The 22317-nt window shown below is 51.5% G+C and overlaps 2 protein-coding genes across 2 annotated transcripts in view; both read right to left on the reverse strand.

Annotated features, from left to right (window-relative positions):
• Positions 1-1673: 1673 nt before the first annotated feature.
• Positions 1674-10284, reverse strand: ca4a (carbonic anhydrase IV a). The gene is made up of 8 exons (XM_056595679.1): positions 9761-10284; positions 6530-6574; positions 5889-6053; positions 5369-5514; positions 4455-4547; positions 4135-4201; positions 3406-3569; positions 1674-2293 (listed from the first exon to the last, which is right to left on the reverse strand). The coding sequence occupies exons 1-8, from the start codon at positions 9813-9815 to the stop codon at positions 2114-2116; spliced, it is 915 nt and encodes a 304-aa protein (XP_056451654.1). The 5' UTR covers positions 9816-10284; the 3' UTR covers positions 1674-2113.
• A 3007-nt stretch (positions 10285-13291) lies between these two features.
• mtmr4 (myotubularin related protein 4) overlaps positions 13292-22317 on the reverse strand; it is a 30940-nt gene continuing 21914 nt past the window's right edge. Inside the window, exons 12-19 of the mRNA XM_056594883.1 lie at positions 21565-21760; positions 20967-21152; positions 19769-19939; positions 18786-18940; positions 16260-18156; positions 15309-15419; positions 14182-14270; positions 13292-13569 (exon numbers count right to left, since the gene is read on the reverse strand). Coding sequence (XP_056450858.1) covers positions 13392-13569; positions 14182-14270; positions 15309-15419; positions 16260-18156; positions 18786-18940; positions 19769-19939; positions 20967-21152; positions 21565-21760 — 2983 coding nt within the window. The 3' untranslated portion in view covers positions 13292-13391. The remainder of the gene's footprint in view (positions 13570-14181; positions 14271-15308; positions 15420-16259; positions 18157-18785; positions 18941-19768; positions 19940-20966; positions 21153-21564; positions 21761-22317) is intronic.

Consider the following 22317-nt stretch of genomic DNA (forward strand, 5'->3'; position numbering starts at 1 on the left):
GGATCGTCACAGGGTTACAACACAATGCAAGGGGGGGGGGGGGGTCATGGTCAATCAGCTGTAGTGTTTGTGACGGGGGCAAGCGCTGTTTGGCTGTCGTTTGGTTTTCTGTTTGCACTGGCTCCAGTCCGGTTGGAGGCGGCACTGAAGCATTCAGGGTGTAGGTACACAGCATGCTGGCTGCCCCATGCTGCAACACCAGAGCAGGTGGCGTTACCGTGCAGCGGCGTTACCGTACAGCGGCGTTACCGTACAGCGGCGTTACCGTACAGCGGCGTTACCGTACAGCGGCGTTACCGTACAGCGGCGTTACCGTACAGCGACGTTACCGTACAGCGAGGTTACCGCACAGTGGCGTTACCGTACAGCGGCGTTACCGTACAGCGACGTTACCGTACAGCGGCGTTACCGTACAGCGGCGTTACCGTACAGTGGTGTTACAGTACAGCGAGAAGACGGGGCGCATGCACCATGACCTCACCTGTGGCCGTTCAACCTAGGACCGTGCTGGACCCGGCCACAACCCAGACTCAAAGAACAACCATACTGCCAAGCATATACTCCCACTGGGAGTATATATAAATCACCGGCGTTCATATTCTAGCATGCAGGGTGATGGTAAGGGTAAGGGTAAGGGTAAGGGTAAGGGTAAGGGTAAGGTAAGGGTAAGTGTGTTTTGGTCTGAGTGGGACACTGTGTGGCATCGTCGTCCTCACCCTCAACCTCCTGGTCAGCCAATCACCAGCTGCCTCCTCGTTGGGTCAGGTGTGTGTGTGTGTGTGTGTGTGTGTGTGTGTGTGTGTGGTTGTGTGTGTGTGTGTGTGTGTGACACAGGTCTCAGAACAGCAGGCGCTGTCCATCATAGCTCTCCGCACAAACAGACGCACACAAAGCACTCTCAGGCTGGCACTGGCAAACACACACGCTCACGTGCACACACACTCTCAAGGTCGCACGGGCACACACACATGCTTTCACACGCACACTGTCACGTGCACACATGCACTCTCAGGCTTGCACAGACACACACACTCGCGCACACGCACAAACGCGTGTGCGTGTGGCTGAGGGTTTGGGGGTGTGTCTACATGGGCGCCACAACAGTGAGCGGGGTGGGGGGTCCGACACCTGACCACGGCTCAGCCTGTTCTCGGACCCCCGGCCCCACCGAACCCGCTGACTTATTCGACCGCAGGCCGTGGGGTGGGGGGGGGGGGTGGAAAATAATAATAAAAGGAGGCTTATTTATCACTCAGATGTACTATTAATAGACCTCCTACCCCCCCCCCCCCTCCTCCACCTACACACTCACACACACACACGTACAACGTAAACGCACACACGCACACAACATAAGCGCACGCACACACACACGTCAACCGTGATACACTGACATGTCGCTCTCTGCTTGCCAGGCTGCCGCATGGGACACTGAGTTAAAAGGGTGGGGGGGGGGGGGCCTGTCCAGGACTATTTGGAGGAGGGGGAGGGGGGAGCGAGGGTGGGTGAGGGTGTGGACGGGGGGGGGCTGAGAGAGAGGTCGGACCGGTGAGCGGAGGTCAGGAGGCCGGTTATGTTGACATGATCGGTGAACACGTGGATCCCATGTTGGAGGGGGCGTGCGTGTGTGTGTGTGTGTGTGGGGGGGGGGGGGGGGGGGGGGGGGCATGGGGTCTAGAGGTTATATGACCGTAAACAGAGTGGTAGTAGTGTGGACTGACCGTGGTCGCTGGGAGAGGGGGAGGTGTGTGCTCGTGACGTTATAGGCGAGTCTGGATTGGGTTGTATTCTTTGGGGGTTAGTACAGATTAACAAGTTATATCGACCGGCTATATGGCACATTCAAAAATGCTGCAAATAATAAAACGCCAGGTGCACTGCCCTGCGACACGCATGCGACACACACACACACACAAACACAAACTTGCTTCTTCCCATAAGGCTGATCACGTGACTGACGGACGGTCATTTTAGCGTGACATCGTCCCGACACGGAAGCCCCCCCAAAGTACGGAGAAAAAAACGGACCGGAAGGCCGAGAGCCCCCGGGCGGAGGTGTGTGGATGGATGTCTGCGGTCGTGGGGGCACCTGACTCGGGGGCTTCCTCCTCCGTCAGCGGCGCTGGGACAGACCCAGGGTCACGCTGACGGAGGCCATCAGCAGGAGGGCGCTGGCCAGCAGGGCGCCGGCGCCCGATCGGTACACCATCCGACCGTTGAGCGGCTGCAGGGGCCGGAAGTTCCCCACCATGGGCTCCCCGTTGGGGAAGCGGAGCTTGGAGAAGACCTGGAGCTGGAGGGGGGGGGGGGGGGGACACAGAGCCGCATCTCAGCACCTTCAGGACCCTCGAGAGACGCGCCTGAGCTGTATCGGGTACTACTTTGAGTGATTTAGGTGAGAGGTACGTCGAGGTACATGGGATTATCGTGGGATTTGGGGGGCGGCATGTGGCTCAAGGAGGTGGAGCAGGGTTGGCTGATAAGTGGAAAGGTTGCTGGTTCGATCCCCGGCTCCTCCCCGGAGTGTGGAGGTGACCCTGAGCCAGACACCTCACCCTGACCGCTCCTGACGAGCTGGCTGTCGCCCTGCGCGGTCGACAGCGCCGTCGGTGTGTCAATGTGTGCATGAATGGGTAAAAGTTAGGCAATGTTGTAAAGCGCTTTTAGGGGCCACTGGTTGGAAAAGTGCTGCATAAATGCTGTCCATTTAATATTTACCAAGTTAACATTAAGGCGCAGGGAGGGGTGGGTGTCTTGTCTCAAGGAGGCGTACAGTAGGCTGCCGACTTTAGGGATTGAACTCAGTACTTTTTACGTCGGGCGGGGCGGGGGGAGGCAGGAGTTGGTGTAACACACTACACTATTGGCTGTCCCGAGGTTAATGGGATAAATAAATCGAGCTAAAGCTGACAGGGGGTCCGAGCAGTTTGGTGACTCAGCGCGCCGGTGTGCTAACATCGTGGGCGACACACACCCTCGTGTTGGGAACCGTATGTCCCCATAGAGCATCTCACTCTCTCCGTCGAGCCGCTTTCCTTGACTACTTCAATCTCAGGTCCATCGGCGCAGCATGAACTTTGAAGAGCGCATGGCGTGAATGTGTTTGTTTTGGTTATTGGGTTCAAGCGGGATGGCATACGTGTCTACTTACTTACCAAGAACAACATTGATTAACCCTTAAGTTGTCCTGCACTTGCTAATCAAATCCTATAAGCACAAAATCCCATCTAACGTTCTACGGTCTATCCTATTTCACCTGGGGAACATTTAACATTACATCTCTCCCCCCCCCATCTTCATTCTACATTCAAGGAGGTCTGTGGTCCAACGCTTGAGAGTTTAAAAACGGGAAACAGAGGAGGAGAAGAGTCCTGGAAGAGTGCTGGGTTGAGGCGGGGGTCCTACCTGCTCCTTGCTGAGGGGGATGGTGTGTTCAAACAGGGTCCAGACGACCGACTCGGTGCAGCCTGGGGTGGTCAAGGAGCCCTTGTAGCGGTAGTAGGTGGTCAGGTTCTGCCTGGCCGGGATCAGCTGGTCCAGGCTGATGGAGGCCAGGCTGGTGTTGCTATCTGATACACGGCACAAACACACACACAAACACACACACACAAACAAACGCACAAACAAACACACACGCAGGCACGTACCCACATGTACACACACACACCCACAAACACACACACACATGCAAGCACAAACGCACACACACACAAACACACACACACGTAAACACAAGACACTTTGAGGAACTACCCTTTGAAAGTCATCTTCGTTGAAGACACACTGGTCAACTACCACTGGAATGAAAATGAAACTAGCTCAATTGTTTCAGTGGAATTTTTGTAATGAAAATGCCGCTGTTCTATGTAAAAACACAGAAACACATTGTCATTTAGAGCAACCAATAAGAACTCAAATTCCCAGTTCCGTGTTTTCCTGTGTTTGCACTTCAGCTCGTTGGAGCCGGACCGAACCAGTCCTTCCTCAAACCTCAATCAGATACTCCCTTTCTGAGTCCACCCACCCCAAGTCTCCTGCTCACTATGGTTCGAGCCGGTGACGACACCGCCGGCACCTCTAATAACTTGCCAATCAGGAGGGGGTCTCCAGCACAACCAATCAGAGACCACCTACTTGGTGCTGTGATCTTCGGCAAGGCGTTGATGATGTTGTCATACTTCTTGTTGGCACTTCTCGACTCCTGGGGAAACCACACATGGCATGTTGCATTAGTTGCCGCACCTTTTTTTTACTGCTTAATTATTTTACTGCTTAAAAGTTATTCCTTGGGTTGTGCGTGCGTGTGTGTGTGTATGTGACTTTTTTTTTTTTTTTTTTTTACAAATCCCGTCATTTCGTTGTTGCACTGTTGTTGCGTGCGTGTTTGTGTGCCTGCGTTCATGCTTGTGTGTTCATGGGTGTGCGTGTGCGTGTGTGATAGCGGTAGACCTCACCTCGTAAAAGAATCCGAGCACGGCCACTCCGTTGGGGTCCTTCAGTGCCGCGGACAGATCAGTGTACTCCTTCTTCATGTGGACGATGTGGAGCTGAGGAGACAATTACATTAAAATTGACATTACATTTACATTATATTCAGGGCGTTTAGCAGAAGCTTTCATACAAAAGCAACTCCAGAGGTGTGTGAATGTGTGTATGAATGGTCTTGCTCTAGACTAGAGACACTCCTACTCTCTGGGGGGAGCCGGGGATCGAACTAGCAACCTACCGGTTACAAGTCGAGGCCACAAAAACTGAACCATATCTCCTGGGCTGATCCGACTCCCTAATATACTGTTAATCTATTCACATTCTAATACCCCCTAATATAACATCCAACCCGTAATATTCTTGTTTCTGTAGAGTCATGTTTACGACCTATATCCCTGCTTTGTCAAGTCATCCACTAACAATAATAATGCGATTACCCCGCTATAAATCACCTAATGCCTCAGTTAATAATCCTCCCAACAATGCTAATGAGGCCACAAAAACTGAACCATCCCTGATTTCCCAACAGAAAAGACACCTTTGAGCCCCATCATACAACGATTAATACAAGTTCATCATATCTCTGTGGACACACACAGGGCTACTTATTAACACCCTTACAGATTACCCTCCTACTTCGATCCCCGATGTCTGAGAGTTTGATGCCTAAAATCCTTCAATGACAATCCCGCAAGACGAAAGCCTTTACTAAATGACTCCATTAAATGTATTATTATATATTTTTTTCTTTAACATCTATTATGCTTTTTGGGCTTATTTTATGGACAGAACGAGGATTCCCAGGCCGCTAATGAGGGGTACTGCCTGCATGGTCAGAGCCCCAGCGAGGGCCCCGGGAGAGGGAACACGGCGCACCCACCTCCATGGGGTACTGCTCTCCGTCGATGGTGTGCTCTGAGCCCGGGCCTCCGTCCTTGCCCCAGTGCAGGTGGAACTGCACGGCCTTGTAGCCCGTGACCAGTTCCCCTCCCTGGACCGTGGCCAGGTGGTTCACAGACACCTGCACTGGAGACACACACACGACACCATCTCTTCAAGGCACGGCCGCAGGCTGGGCCGGGACAACAGTAACAGGACAGTTATGGGTCTCTGGGTTCTTTTTTCTATGATTATACTGTGACATCGGCTACTCTTAAGTCAGATGATCTTTTATCAAAGACACTCAAATTATTTTGTTGAGATACAAGAGCAGGTGGGGTTAGGGTCTCCGCGCGCACGCGCACGCACACACACACACACACACACACACCCCTCCTGTGTGAGTACCTGAGTGTCCGTTGTTCACACACACACACACACACACACACACACACACACACACACACACACACACACACACACACACCCCACCCCCCCTTCCTGTGAGAGTGTGGGGGTACCGGAGTGGCCGTTGTTCTTGATGGTGCTGTGGAAGGTCTGCTGGTAGTTGTGGAAGGTGAAGGGTCCGAGGCGTTCGTCCACCAGGGCCTTCCTCGTCACCACGTTGATAGGGGACTGGGCCCTCCCCCCGCACGCACTGTTGGCCTGGTTCCAGGACTCTGGTGCTGCACACACACACACACACGCACACGCACACGCACACACACACACACACACACACACACACACACACACACACCGAAAGACAGAGAGAAAGATCAGTAAACAGACAGACACAGACACAAAGACAGACACAGACCCACATGCAGACAGACAAACACGCACAAAGGCAGACAGACACAGACGCACACACAAAGACAGACACAGACGCACACAGACGCGCAAGCGCGCACAGACAGACAGACACACACAGACAGACACAGACACAGATAAACACACACACAGTGTTGATATTATTTCATAGAAATGCGACGATCACAATTGTAATGACTTAGTACAGTTATTTATAAAGCTTTTCATTGATGGACTCTAAATGTGATTGTTACACACACACACACACACACACACACACACACACACACACACACACACACACACACACACACACACACACACACACACGGACCAAACCTGAACTCACTTTTGCATTGATGAGTGCAGGAGAACTGGGAGGGGTAGCACCAATCTGGGAATGTGATCAAACGACATTTCTGAATGGGGTTAGAGCTCAACAAAGGATCATAGAGTCAGGGGCAAAGCACACGGGCAGACGGGCGCGTGGACTCTGACTGACACATGCACACACACCCGCACACACGCACGCACGCGCACACACACACACACACACACAGGCGCAGACACACACAAACACACACACGCACGCAGACACACACATACACACACGCACGCACGCACACAAACACACAAACACACGCAGACACACACACACACGCACGCACACGCATATAGGCGCAGACACACACAAACACACACATACACACACACACACACACACCAGACACACAGAATCCATTCTATTCACCACCCTATCTGTGGTACTTATCGCTACACGGCCACATTGTTAACTCTACATCAACAAGCTCTTGTCTATTTCAGGAGCTCCGGCGAGAGTCTTGGACTCCAGCATACAGCCTGGCACAGGGGCCAGACTGCTTTTTTTGAATTATTTGTATTTGTCTAAGACAACGTTTTATCAATGGGCGGATTATTATTCAATGGCCAAACACTTGATTGTCTCCGTATTAGATCAAATCAACAGCCCTCCCCCGGTCATAGAATAGCTCTGAAACACACAAATTGTCTTCCCTATTGTTTGACCGCAGAGGAAACTTTGAGTTAAAATGTGTGTGTTTTTTTATTTAGCTTTCCATCCGAATAAACAAGCAACCATCTCTGGCATCAGCAAGGTCACCATCGCACGTTTGGTCACTGGATTTATTAATATTTCACAATGGCGTTGCAAGCTTCGCCCTTATACTTCGAGACAAATATCTTCAGCCATCTCGCAGATAAATTAGTTATGAGGAAAAAATATTCCATTGAAAAAAGTGTGAGAGTCACGTGTTTGTTGCTGTATGCGTGTGTGTTCTCCCGCTAGAAATGTTGGAGGGGCTCATTGTTTGCGTGTGTTTCTTGAGCAAAAGATGTTGCATAAACATCATATTTTTGGCAATGGTGCAATCTTCTTCTGATCAAATAATTTACAGAGCAGTTTTATTTTATTTTTTATAAAGTAACATTCATCTTATAAAGAAGTTAATCTTATAAAATATTTAGTCTATTCGGCAGACCAAATTGCGCAAAAACAAAGCTTCCTGTAAGAGGGTCACACTCTGGATAGGAGAGGAGGCAGGGTACCCCCGTTAACACACTTCCACTGCTGCGGCACAGGGCTGATTATGTAACAGCCCTAATCAAAGCCAGCATCAAAAGGCAGCCTTATAGCGAACCCTTAGAGGGAATACTTTTACTTTGATAGCCACCAGTTTCCCCTGCAGGTGCCTACTACATCCCAAAGCTGTGGCGCTCAGTCCTATACGAGTGTCAATTATTTCAACCACAATGACTTTGAGTTGTAATTCTTCTCTTTGGGCTGTTGACAATTCTGGGGGATTTTCTTAACCAATCGCATCCAATAGGACATAATATGTGTGATAACGGGTTGTTGTTCCCTCTGGCCAATAGGAGCGTTCCCTTGATGTTCCGCGCGGTGTGAGCGGACGTGAACAAAGGCTTTAATGGTCCAGAACGAGACCCCCTTGGGGGATGAAACATTTTAAGTGGCGCAAGAATTGGATAGGCCTACTCTCAGGAGCAAATAAAGGAAATGGAGATAAGTAATCACGTCGCGTGCCTACTCGTCGAACTGAACTAAAAACCCTCGCACGAATTCCAAAGATCTCAAAAAGACACTTTTTTATCGAGGCTAGGGTATTTTTCTGTCACAATTATAATGGGCAATTATGTTGGCTGTTAAATTATAAATTTGATTTTGCACAGAATAAACTCTTGCCATGGGAGGATATTTAAAAGACACAAGGGTCGCCATCATTTAATTCATAACTTCATCACGTTTACGAGTGTTCGTATGATTTGAAGATTGATCCAATAACAACTATAGAAATGTCCCAATGAGTAGGCCTGAAGAGTGAAGTGTTTCATTAGTAGGCTACTGGATCCGCTCTCGTCCAAAGAACGCTTCACGCCCCGCGCGCGCTATGGCACCTGCGTGTTCTTCTCACGTGCCGTCCTATTGTTGCGCTCGACTTAACTGCAGTGGCATCATGGACTCTCTTACACCCCAGCCGGTTCAGACTATCTGGCGGTCAACAATTTCCCGATGCATTGCTTTTGAGAAATTATTCGTCTCTACCCGAAAAATTGAATCCCGCACAAAATAAATAGCATATTCGAGCGGTAAACACACGCATGTAGGATACGCTTCATTCCGAGATTGCTTTGGCGCTGTGCGTGTCCGCGCGTCTCTTGGAGCGCACTGGTAGGACCACAGCAGATCTCCGCTGGAGAACAGGTGCATGCTTGAAAGGCGCGGAGCTCATAAGTCATGAGCGCTGCGTGCCGACACCAGAGGCTATCGGACAGCTAGACCGCGAACTGCCCTTTCCCCTCGCGTCGTTGGACTGTCGCTATGCATGTGCTGTCGTGTATTTGCCCGCTTGGATATGACAGCAGGACGCGTCTCGCAGGAGGAACGACAGGGCGCACGTTGGGACGGTGCACGGAGCAGGTGTCAGGGAATTAAGTGTGCGTTTTGGTCGCCGTGGAGCCGTTTTGGCACAAAGTCGGAAGACGCGCCACGCTCATACCTTCACGCTTAAATTATGCGTTTGTTCAGTGACGCATGAAGATTAAGTAAAGCACTGAGCTGAATGACTTGAATTCACCATTCGCAGTTGGAAAACATGTCAAACTTCCTATTCACATGTTAGGTTAGGTATATATAAAAATGCTAATTCGTTTTATTTGTAATTAATTATTCACATGTTTTAAACAAGTAACGACTGTTAAATACTAATTTAAGTGCAATTAACCCATTTATTAAAGGCTCAAACGCAAACCGATTTAAGATCAAGATTGTCAATGGATAATTATTTCATTAATCTGTCCATTCCTGAATATAAAGACATGCAAGCCAACTATAAAAATTAAAAATAACGTTTTATAATAAACGAAAAAATGGCCAATGAATGGATCCATTGGACCATCGTCGGCTCTGAATTCAGCAAAAAAATACACGCATTACTTCCCTTTGATGTTATACACAATGCAATTAAATAAACAATATTATTTCTCTCCCACAAAAAATAAAAGTGAATGAAATAAGACTCACCACTTGAAGCCGTGGAGAGGGAAAAGAGCGACGCGAGGAGAATGAGATGCTGCATGTTGGAGCGTCTGGGGTCTCGAGCGAAGGAGGGCAACAGAATGATGATTTTTTTTCTATGTGATCACATTCTTCCAGGGGGTCTTATACTTATCCATCGCCATACTCGACAGGAAAGCTCCGATGGCCCCTCCCCATCCCGGCAGCACCTCGAAATATCTGGACTGATAACATCTCACTAATAGCACCGTTGTCCCGTCCTTCCCGTGATTATTCCCCGTGCGATTCCCAGGGTAATTAAACCAAAGGGGAACAGAATGATATTATGAGGGCAATAAAATAAAACCTCCTCGAGCGTATCGTTGTCTCTGCCCAGGCCACAGGTATCCAAACCTTACCTGTGGGCAGCAAGGTGAGTAAAACACATCCAAAAGGGATCACATTGTAGCAGATGAATGGATCTTTTTGAGCACTACCTCTCCTACCTTTCATAACCCGCATCTAAACTGTTGTCCAATTGATGTCGTGGGGCTGTAATATGTTAGTTATTCAAAGGAGTTCTTTGCATTCACGAGCCTGCGCACACGCACGGACGCCCGCTCGTACACGCGCAGGGTTTTTTAGAACAGGAGGCTTTATAAAAACAAACTCATTGAGTGTTGACAAAAACGGTTTCCTTAACACCGTTGCAATACTTCATCGCCCTTTGTTTGAATTATTAATCAAGGAGGTAAGACAAAGTTCTTGCATGACACAGCCTATCGAGAAGAAGGGATTCTTTGACCCAGGCTAAGGCTCTTACATTTTCCCCAATCTAAGACCAAATCCACACGAGTGCCCTGCTTTGTCTTTTGTTGGTTGAAGAGTTTGTTTGGTGTGCGTGTGTGTGTGTTTGCGTTTAGTGTGTGCGTGTGCGTTTAGTTGTGCGTGTATAGTGTCATATTATGTAAATATTGTTAAGCGCAAACAGCGTAATGTTTTTTTCATTTCAAACATGTTATTAGTTATTAACCCTAAAGTAGGCTGTAGATTAGCTCTTCAACAAATGATGCGGCTCTCGGTTGATTTGCTGCGCTAATTGATGTTTTGTGGCTTTTGGACATATTTTAATGAAGTGGCTCCATCTAGCGGCCATAGTGGAAAAATGTACTACTAAAGGTAACCAAATTAGCCGGGCTACACAAAAAATAATGAGGCATCAGAGTATGCATAATTAACACTACTGCTTAACACTAAAATGTAACTATGAATTCATCCATCTGGAACTATATCAATTAATTAATGAAGTCGCACACGATGCAACAAGGCATTTAAAGTCTTGTTGCATTGTAGCCTACGCTGTATTGCATTGTATTGTATTGTATTGCATTGTTTTGTAGTACTTAACTGTGTAGCAACTGCAGTAGCTGCTATCATGGCTGTAACACGGGGAATTGATTGACCTAGCGATTGTGGTACTTGCACTTGATTCTATGAACATCCTTTCTGTACCGACAGCGATATATTGATGCACTTCTTATGACAAATTTACTTATTGTAAGTCGCTTTGGATAAAAGCGTCTGCTAAATGCCCTAAATGTAAATTTAAGTAGATATAATAATAAACAAATGGATCGGAGGCATCTTCATGATATAATCTTTATTTCCACCCATGGGATTTAACTCTTACAGTGTATTTCTTTACAACAATTATTCATTAAGTGACAGGTTGTAACCTCCACTACAAATTCAGATTAACTAGAAAGATTACAGCTCCGGGTACCTCTCCGATGACCTTCGCTCCACCTCCCGGGAACCCCGAAATATGTTAGGCCGCGGACACCCTCGACCGCTCCGTCGTTAGCAGTGTTAACCGAACGGACCCCCGTGGCTCTCCGCCGGTCAGCCCCTTGTTAAGCAGCTAGCTATGTGTACCATATCAACATACAAGACACGGCCAATAGGAAACCTGCTGCCTGCGAGAGGGGAAACGCAAAAAAAGTCTGTAACAGAAGAGAAACAAACGACAACAAAACAAACAAAAACAATATGTTGGCACCATCGAGTTCACAAAACCACCATCGGATACAAACAAACAAACACAGATGTTTTCTTTTTCGCAATAAAAGGTTTACAGGGACCTTCTCATGGTTTGGGATTAACGGAGTCGGGGATTGTTTACTGGTTGCCTGCGTCAGGATATTCTTAGGGCAGAAGATGGGGTACTTAGTATCCCACCTGAAGACAACACGAACCAGGTCTGCTTCATCGTTCGACTCCCAAAAACCAACCCTCCTTCCGATTCGTAAAAGGCTCTCGTCTACTCGTCTTTTCTTTTCACATTTCAGGGTATTGACATTTCCCAAAACTTTCCACCTGTCCGGACTCTTCCAAACGTTGAACCTTTGCAACAAGGCTTTAGAGAAGCGGGGCGATTCAGATTCCGCCCCTTCCCAGGGACTGTGCGTACACGTAATAATAACTATCCGAATAAAGCGCATTAGAGCAATGAACACATAGACGAACCACCAAACGCACATTTACAAACTCACTCTTCCAGTTCCGCATCCCACAGTACATTCAAGATCCAACACAAAGGAGAAAAAAACAAACAATAAACAATAAAAAGAAAAAAAGAAAAACAAGGGAAAATAAACAGCAGATTTCTCCCTTTTGCTAGGGTTTGGTCTCAATTCCCCCTCAAATTCTTAAAAGTTTGTAGTGCACAAAATAAGAATACAAAATTAGACTTCTTTTTTTCTTCTTTAAATACTGTAGCAGCAATTTCTGTTTCTTTTCTCGCTGAACACTTCCAGTGGAGCAGTTCAAGGCTTCAGAGTTCTGGACCGGTTGGGGACAGGAGGGAGACGGTGGAGGGGGGGGGGGGGGGGGACGACGACGACAGACTGTCTGCTAAAGGGTGAGACGCCTCTGTCAGGGATGGGGGGACGGGGGGACGGGACATTAGTCTGTGTTTGGTAACAGAGGTCCACGGTGTTCGGACCCGTCTTGGGTGACCCACTCTGAACACTAGGCCCTGGGTAGGGTAGGGTTGGGGGGGGGGGGAGTAGTGGAGGTACCTGGAAGAGCAGGGGAGGGGGGTTGTGGTGGGCAGCAGGACGCTACTCCACCACGGGGCTGAAATATTCAGGCAATCAAATCCGTTTGCCTCCCTCGTCAGGATCCGAAAAAACAACAGCAAATCAACAAGGTCCTTTCTCCCGCCCTCGGACTCAGGTGGGAGTCCCCCCCTTAGTCCTCTCCCTCTCCCTCACGGGGGAGCTCAGGTCAGCGCCGCCACCCTCACCTCCCCAACAACGACGTCCGTTCTCCCCCCCCCCCCCCCGAGGTACCCCACGTTCTCCGCCCTCCGCCTGCCATCGCCAAGGCGACGCGTGGCGGCGGCGCGGTCCGAAAAACCAACCGTTCCCGTCGGACCAGGGGGGCCGATCGATCGGGACCGGGTAACGCAATCGGGAACGCCCCGTCGGAGATGGCGTGAGGGGACGGGGGGGGGGGGGGGGGGGGGGAATCGCTCAGAGTGAAGGAGCTGGGTGGTCCCGAGGCCACGCCCTTCTGCGCGGGCGGGCGGGGGCGTGGTCGGGTGTGTGTGGTGGGTGTGTACGACGTGTGTGGTTTGGGGGCGGGGTCCCGGTGCTCAGCTGGAGGCGGTGGCGATGGGCTTCTTGAGCTGCTGGCTGCGCAGGTCGCGGTGGCGGCACTCCAGCAGCTGGTCGTGGCAGGTGGAGCACACCAGCACGGGGTCGTACAGCTGCTGGTCCGGGATGGGCAGCTTCAGGTGGCAGCAGTCCTTACAGAACACGTTGCCGCAGTTCCTACGGGGCCGGGGGGGGGGGGGGGGGGGGGGTTATTGTTTATTACGGATCACTATTATTATGGATGCATAAATCTATAAACACTTGTGTCTGTGAATGAGTGTCTATAACTGTGTATTGTTAACGTATGCTTGTACATATCTGTGTGTCTGCATGCACGTAGGTATATCATTCATTATGGATGTGTGTGTATTTGTGAATGTGAATGACTGTCTATAACTGTATATTATTAATTCATGCTTGTACATATGTATGTGTATGCATGCATGCATGTACGTAGGTATATGATTCATTATTGATGTGTATGCACGCGTGTATGTGAATGACTGTCTATTAAGGTGTATTAATTATGCATGCAGGTTCATGCATGTGTGTATCTATAAATGTGGCTGTGTCTGACTTCCCTCCTTTTCCATCTGTTAAGCTACATATAATAGCTATCTTCACTATAAATGCATGCATTTCTCCATAATTTTGTCCCTCTAAAACTCTCAGAATCATGTGACCGGTTGACCCTGTGGTCATGTGACCGGTTGACCCTTTGGTCATGTGACCGGTTGACTCTGTGGTCATGTGACCCTGCGGTCATGTGACCCAGGCGTCGGGGCCTACCTGCAGTGGTGTCGTCTCTTGGCCATCCAGAACTCAGAGTCACAGTTGAAACAGTGAGAGGCCATGTGATCCGGCACCCACCGAGTTACCTGCACGCACACGCACACACACACACACACACACACACACACACGAGAGGGTTGGCGACGTCAATGAAAGTTTGTGTAGTATTGACAGAATCAGTCAATAGAACGTGGTCTTGAGTGCGCACCAATAAGCCAGGTCAGAGATAAATAGACTACCGTAAGGACCTTGGTGGTGGTAGTGGTGATGGTGTTACTGGGTGGGGGTGGTGGTGGTAGTGGTGATGGTGTTAGTGGGTGGGGGTGGTGGTGGTAGTGGTGATGGTGTTAGTGGGTGGGGGTGGTGGTGGTAGTGGTGATGGTGTTAGTGGGCTGGGGTGGTGGTGGTAGTGGTGATGGTGTTAGTGGGCTGGGGTGGTGGTGGTAGTGGTGATGGTGTTAGTGGGTGGGGGTGGTGGTGGTAGTGGTGATGGTGTTAGTGGCCTGGGGTGGTGGTGGTAGTGGTGATGGTGTTAGTGGGTGGGGGTGGTGGTGGTAGTGGTGATGGTGTTAGTGGGCTGGGGTGGTGGTGGTAGTGGTGATGGTGTTAGTGGGTGGGGGTGGTGGTGGTAGTGGTGATGGTGTTACTGGGTGGGGGTGGGGGTGGTGGTGGTAGTGGTGTTAGTGGGCTGGGGTGGTGGTGGTAGTGGTGATGGTGTTAGTGGGTGGGGGTGGTGGTGGTAGTGGTGATTGTGTTAGTGGGTGGGGGTGGTGGTGGTAGTGGTGATTGTGTTAGTGGGCTGGGGTGGGGGTGGTGGTGGTAGTGGTGTTACTGGGTGGTGGTGGTGGTGGTGATGGTGTTACTGGGTGGGGGTGGTGGTGGTAGTGGTGTTAGTGGGCTGGGGTGGTGGTGGTAGTGGTGATTGTGTTAGTGGGTGGGGGTGGTGGTGGTAGTGGTGATTGTGTTAGTGGGTGGGGGTGGGGGTGGTGGTGGTAGTGGTGTTACTGGGTGGTGGTGGTGGTGGTGATGGTGTTACTGGGTGGGGGTGGTGGTGGTAGTGGTGTTACTGGGTGGTGGTGGTAGTGGTGTTACTGGGTGGGGGTGGTGGTGGTAGTGGCCCTCACCTCCATGTCCCTCTGGTCCACCCGGTCCCAGCTGCCCTCAGACAGACGGTCCTCGCTCTGGGACGACAGAGAGTCCTCCTCGTTACTGTTGTCAGACTCCCGCAGACAGGTCTGAGAGAGAGACAGGGAGACAGAGAGGGAGACAGACAGAGGGACAGAGAGAGAGAGACAGGGAGACAGAGAGAGGGAGACAGACAGAGGGACAGAGAGAGAGAGACAGGGAGACAGAGAGAGGGAGACAGACAGAGGGACAGAGAGAGAGAGACAGGGAGACCGAGAGAGGGAGACAGACAGAGGGACAGAGAGAGAGAGACAGGGAGACAGAGAGAGGGAGACAGACAGAAGGAGAAGTGGTCAGCGTTAGAGATGAGATAGATCAAGAGGGAGGGAGACCGAGAGACCGATGAAGAGAGAAAGATTGAGAGAGAGAACAAAACAGGAGACGGCGAGAGCAATTAGCCAGGGTAATCAAAGAGGAATATTCATACAACAGCACAGATGGGAAGGTGACGACTCACTTGCATCAAGATTTACCAATGTCATATCCAGAGAGAGAGAGAGAGCAAGAGCAGAAGGGCAGATAGAGATAGAGACAAGGAGACAGCAGATGGAAACAAGGTGAAACAAAAGGAGACAGAGAGAGAGAGAGAGACAGAGAGAGTCAGAGACAGAGAGAGTCAGAGACAGAGAGAGACAGAGACAGAGACAGAGACAGAGACAGAGACAGAGACAGAGACAGAGAGAGACAGAGAGAGAGAGAGAGAGAGACAGAGAGACAGAGAGACAGAGAGACAGAGACAGACAAAAGAGAGAGAGAGAGACAGCAGAGAGAGACAGCAGAAGGAGACAGAGAGAGAGAGACACACACAGTAGAGAGAGACAGCAGGACAGCAGAAGTTTGCCAGCGCTGAAGAGCCGGCAGGGGGCCGGGCGGGAGAGGGGGGGACTCACGATGTCGTCCTCGTAGTCCAGGTCGGGCTCCGAGGGGGGGCTGCCGTACTGCTTGCTCTCCAGCTTCATCTGCAGCCGGCGCACCTGCTGCCGCAGCAGCTCCACCTCCTGCTTGTAGCACGCCTCCATCTGCCGCAGCCGCTGCTGCACCGCGTCCATGGCGACCGGCAGCCCGTCGTCGTCCAGGTAGGCCTGGGGCGGCGGCGGCGACGCGGCGGGGGGGGGCCCCACGGGGAGAGAGGGGTGGGCGGCCGGCAGGAGTGGATGGTGGGCCGCCAGGGAGGACGAGACGCCGGCGGCGGCGGCGGCCAGGGCGTGGCCGCCGGGCACGGCGTGGCTGAGGGCCGACAGCCAGCCGGCCTGTGGCGGCGGGGGGGCCCCCGCGCGTCCCCCCTCACGGCAGCAGCACTGGGGCCCGGCCACGGACACGGCCAGCGCCTGGGAGCGGGGGGTCTTGGCGGCGCCGGCGCCGGAGGGCCGGCGGTGCTGGTAGGCGCGGCAGAAGCCGGAGTGGCTGGCGCTGCGGCGAGCGGACTGCATCATGCCCTGGACGCTCTCCCAGCGCGGGCCCAGCAGGGCCAGGTCGCTCAACGGGCTGCGGGACATCAGGCGCTGGGCCGCCATGTGGGCGGAGTCCACCGGCGTGGGCGTCGCCACGACCACCGCGCCCGCCGACGCCGCCGACGCCTTGGCGACGCTCGGTTCCGTCCTCCCCTCGACCTCCACCACCACCTCCTCCTCCTCCTCCACTTCATCGTCATAGGGCTTCTCCCTGGGGGGTGGGGAGGTGCGGGCATGCGGCCCAGGTCCCGGGCCCTGGCCGTCCTCGCGGTTCGTTTCCGGCGCCTCCACCTCGTACGGCACCACCTCCACGTCGTCGGTGAGCGTCTCGGTGGAGTCCTCCATGGGCGCCAGCCGCTTGAGGGCCAGCAACTCCTGCGCGGCCGGGGAGAGGACTTCAGAGTGACCTTCGGGGTGACCTTCAGAGTGACCTTCAGAGTGACCTTCAGGGTGACCTTCAGGATGACCTTCAGGGTGACCTCTAGGGTGACCTCTAGGGTGACCTCTAGGATGATCTTCAGGGTGACCTCCAGGGTGACTTCTAGGGTGACCTTCAGGATGACCTTCAGGGGGACCTTCAGGATGACCTCTAGGGTGACCTTCAGGATGACCTTCAAGGTGACCTTCACGGTGGCCATTAGAGAGGCCTCCAGAAAGGCCCTCAGCGTGGGCTTTAGAGCGGCCGTTAGAGAGGCCATCATGGCCGCCGTAATAGAGGCCATCATGGCCGCCGTTGGAGAGGTCCTCAGCGTGGCCATCATAGTGGCCGTTGAGGAGACTCGCAGCGGGGGTGCGGGCGGAGGTGTAGGGGGCCGTGGTGCGACGGGGCGGGGGTGAGCCCGCCTCCGGTCCGTGCGTGGGGGAGGCGAGCGCCCGGGAGGGGACGACGAGGGGCTCCTGAGGAAGGGGCGGTGGCGGTGGCGGCGGGGGTGGAGGCCGGGGCGGGGGGGACTGCGGCGGGAGGGGGAGGCCGTTGCTCTGAGGCAGGGCCTGCTGCAGGACGGGGGCCGGGAGCGGCTCGCCGTGGGGGAGGAAGGAGGGGAGGGCGAGGGAGGGCAGAGGCTGGGTGGTGAGGCAGGGGGCGGGCCTCGTCTCGCCGCCCGTGGGACACTCCATGGGGGAGCGCGGGGGGGTCCTGACGACGGCCTCCACCTCCGAGTCCTCGCTGTCCGAGCCCCCGTCCCCGGGGCTCTCCGGGGGGCCGGAGCCCAGCGGGGGCGCGGCGCGGCCCTCCAGGCAGTGCTTGTTGAGGTTGGGGTCGCTGGAGGTGCGCGTCAGGGGCACCCCGTTCTCGAACGCCGACACCAGGTTGTCCATGGAGCGGGTCTTGGGAAGCCTGGAAGGGAGGGACGGGTTAAGGAGCCGACCAGAGGTAATGCCTCAGCTCTGCCACTAGGTGGCAGCAAAGTGCTCCCAAACCGATGCGTTCACACGGGCTGTGTTCCACTTGGCTCACTCATGCTCTGATTCCCTATTCCCTATATAGGGTACACGATTTAATTGAACCATTTAAACAGCACATAAAGAACCCTTATGTGCTGGACCATGTCGATTTGATGAAACCGATTAAATGAAAACCGCTATGCATCATGGGATATAATCAAAAAGTAAGTGCATCTGTTGCACACTTCTACTAGGGGTTATAAGAGTATTAATTAGTGCCCCGTTTAGGGAGCTAGATTTGTACACTCTGACAACAGCACGAAATAGTAACACTCTAAATTGCTAAAAAAACAATTAAAAGTGGACCAATCAGAATGCCCATCCCAAGTGGTGTACACAGTGAGAGGCCAAAACCAATTAAAAGTGGACCAATCAGAACAAAGCCCCGGTGTGCCGGCGACGCTGGCTCAACGATGGAAACCGACGACGGGCTCCATATACATGCCATGCCGGGGGGGGGGGGGGGGGGGGGGGGGGGCGTCTAGTCCTCCCGACGGCGGGTAAACGGTGACCAGCCCGTACCTGTCGAGGGGGCGGGGTGTGAGCTCGTCGCCCGCGGCGCCCGGCGACAGGAACAGGCCCATGGCGTCGTCTACGGCGGTGCAGGGCGAGGTGGTGGGCAGGTACACCGCCGTCCACAGCTGGAGCGCCCGCGTGTGGCACACCGGCTGCAGCACCTGACGGGGGGGACGGACGTGGGGACGGACGGGGGACGGGGGGGGGACGAGACGGGCGGTTAGAGGATGGTGTTGTTGTTGATGCTGCTAAGAGTGTTACCTAGGCGACCCTGACGGTTCTTCACACAGAGGAACTGAGTGTCACACAGAGGGACTCGTCGGAGGATGTGTTTGAAGATGCATCTGAAGATGTGTCTTTTTATAAATCTAAATGTTTAGTTAAGGGGTTTTCAAAGTTTCTCAGTATTCAGAAGGAAGTTCTAGAAATTTCTCCTGCTAGAACGTACGTAATCTTGTACAGGGGTGTGAAAGTGGAACATTTTCATGTTTTGTTTTTTTCCTATTCACAACCTAAAACTGCTAGGCTCCTGACGTAAAGATCCCAGTACTGACGCATTACCCCAAAAAAAGTGTAAATTGTGTTGCTTTGGTTCAGGAACCAAAGTCATAAGAAATAGAAACAATATCATCAATAATATATTGATAATACAAATAATACGACCGACATTACTAAAATAGGTCGGGTTGTAGTCCCGACTTGGGTTCCAGAGAGTCTGTTGATCTGATCTTAAATAACTTTCAATTTAATTTTCTCACTTTCTTAAATACATTGCACTTTCAATTTTACTTACTAAAAAGCCTTTTTAACTTTCTATTTTACTAATTTCTTTGCATATGTTTTCTTTTACTTATCTATTATTTTATTGTATAACAATGTTTATATGTGAAGCACTTTGAGTCTGCCTTGTGTATGAAAAGTGCTATATAAATAAAGTTGCCTTGCCTTGCCTAATAACGTTCATAAAAAAGGCGAGGGACGGATCATACCATTTCGTGGCTGGGGATGTAGAGGAAGTTCTGGAAGTTCTTGTTGCCGGTGCGCAGCAGGGACCAGACGGAGCAGGTGCGTTTGAAGATGTTGCGAGCCTCCCTCTCGCGGGCGTTGTTGCAGAGGAAGGTTCCGTACAGACACGAGTACGTGTGCTGCACCAGCTTGACCTGCAGAACCACAGCACGGCTTTAATACCAGCTACCACCATTGGGCTTTAGTAACCTTTTATTAAGGAGCCGGTAGGGGTTAGACAGTGAATACATGGGATTAAGGAACAGGTAGGGGTTAGACAGTGAATACATGGGATTAAGGAACAGGTAGGGGTTAGACAGTGAATACATGGGATTAAGGAACAGGTAGGGGTTAGACAGTGAATACATGGGATTAAGGAGCAGGTAGGGGTTAGACCTTGAATACATGGGATTAAGGAGCAGGTAGGGGTTAGACTGAATACATGGGATTAAGGAACAGGTAGGGGTTCGACTGTGAATACATGGGATTAAGGAACAGGTAGGGGTTAGACTGAATACATGGGATTAAGGAGCAGGTAGGTTTAGACTGAATACATGGGATTAAGGAGCAGGTAGGGGTTAGAATGTGAATACATGGGATTAAGGAGCAGGTAGGTTTAGACTGAATACATGGGATTAAGGAACAGGTAGGGGTTAGACTGTGAATACATGGGATTAAGGAACAGGTAGGGGTTAGACTGTGAATACATGGGATTAAGGAAGGAGCAGGTACAGGTTTGTGAGGAGAGATGGGCTGTGGACATTGAGGATCAAACCCTGAAAGTGTTTGTGCTATGTTTCAACGACCATGACCTCTGACCTTCACAAACTAATCCCCAAACCCATGATTTAACAACCCAATAAAAAAATATATAACACTAAAAACAAAGAGAAAGAAAGAAAGTGAAAGAAAGAAAGAAATAGAGGGGGAGGAACAGAGGGGGAGACAGGGGAGGAACAGAGTGGGAGACCGGGGAGGAACAGAGTGGGAGACAGGGGAGGAACAGAGGGAGAGACAGGGGAGGAACAGAGTGGGAGACAGGGGAGGAACGGAGGGAGAGACAGGGGAGGAACAGAGGGAGAGACAGGGGAGGAACAGAGTGGGAGACAGGGGAGGAACAGAGTGGGAGACCGGGGAGGAACAGAGTGGGAGACAGGGGGGGGGGGGGGGGGGACCACCCACCAGAAAGGCCTCGTTGAACTCAAACAGGCAGGGGAACTGCTTGATGAGCTGGTGCACACAGTCCAGCCACTGCAGGAACACAGGGCACTGCTCGCTGACGTCGTCCGCGTTCTCCTGGTGGCCGCAGCGGTCCCCGAATTTATGGCCGTAGTCCAGCCACTCCGTCTCCACCAGCACCTGGAACCCCTGAGGAGAGAGACACACGGCCAGGCCATCAACACTCGGTCGGACCCACCCTGGGGGGTTCCTGTGTCGCACTCCGTGTTTCAGGCCCAGAGAATCTAATTGCAGGTTGTTTTGATCTGAGAGCTTGACTTGGCACAAACTGGTTTTATCTCTTTGACTGGGTGTGTTCAGTTATACCACACCCACATAAATGTGTCTCAGTGATGGCCCGTCCTGATTACTGGACACACCGATCCATCAATGTCAATACAGTTCATCATTTTTAATTAAGCTAACTATTTGTTAGCTAAGTGTTTTTTTGTGGGTAATTGTAGTGCTCAAAGAAGCATAAGTGCTGAGATCTAATTAATTGTAATTATCAAATCAATCTATAATATATATATCCATAATCTGCAATGCACGATGAACTCACTTCTATCGTTCTGTAGAAGGGGTCCAACAGGACCTTGGCCAGCGCCACGATCTGGGGCGTGCGGTCCCAGCCGTCGGAACAGTGCACCAGGACCGGCCGACCCTCCCTCTCCAGCCCCGAACACACCAGAGTGGCCGCCTTCAGCATGACGGACAGGTGCTGCAGCCAACGGGTGCTCTCCAGCGCCGAGAGCCAGCTGAACAAGACCCATGGAGAAGGGGGGGGATTAGAACTGTGCTGTTCCACAAAGTGCCTCTTTGAGGACATAATAGGACAAGACACGAGTCTAGAATCGTGTAAATAGAGACAATCTCTGTGAGGAACAACAATCTGGAGAAGAACTGTTCATAGATAGAACCATGACTATAAAATATAAAAAATAACAGTAATACATGTGTTTAAAAATAAAAACTGAGGTTATTGATGAGTTACTCTAAGGAGATGGATTTTTCACTCACTTTCAATCAATCGTGTTGAAAGGGCCTAAAAACCCTGATCAATTTTGATTGGCTGATTTCTTCGACAGATAATCACGGCTAATGGACACCATGAATAATCACGACATCAACCTTTAAATCAGACGTTACAGTTGTCTTCATGGTTATCGGGTGAGTGCTTTCAGTGTGGATGTCGTGTTGCAATCCAGTGTGGATTGCAACACGACACTGTGGTTTAAGGAACCAGCGTGACCTGAAACAACCCCCAGGTGAAGGTTGGCCGAGCTAGGGGGGTGGCCCCTGACCTACATCTCTG

Source organism: Gadus chalcogrammus, chromosome 7 (assembly GCF_026213295.1).
Source record: "Gadus chalcogrammus isolate NIFS_2021 chromosome 7, NIFS_Gcha_1.0, whole genome shotgun sequence".
NCBI lineage: Eukaryota > Metazoa > Chordata > Actinopteri > Gadiformes > Gadidae > Gadus > Gadus chalcogrammus.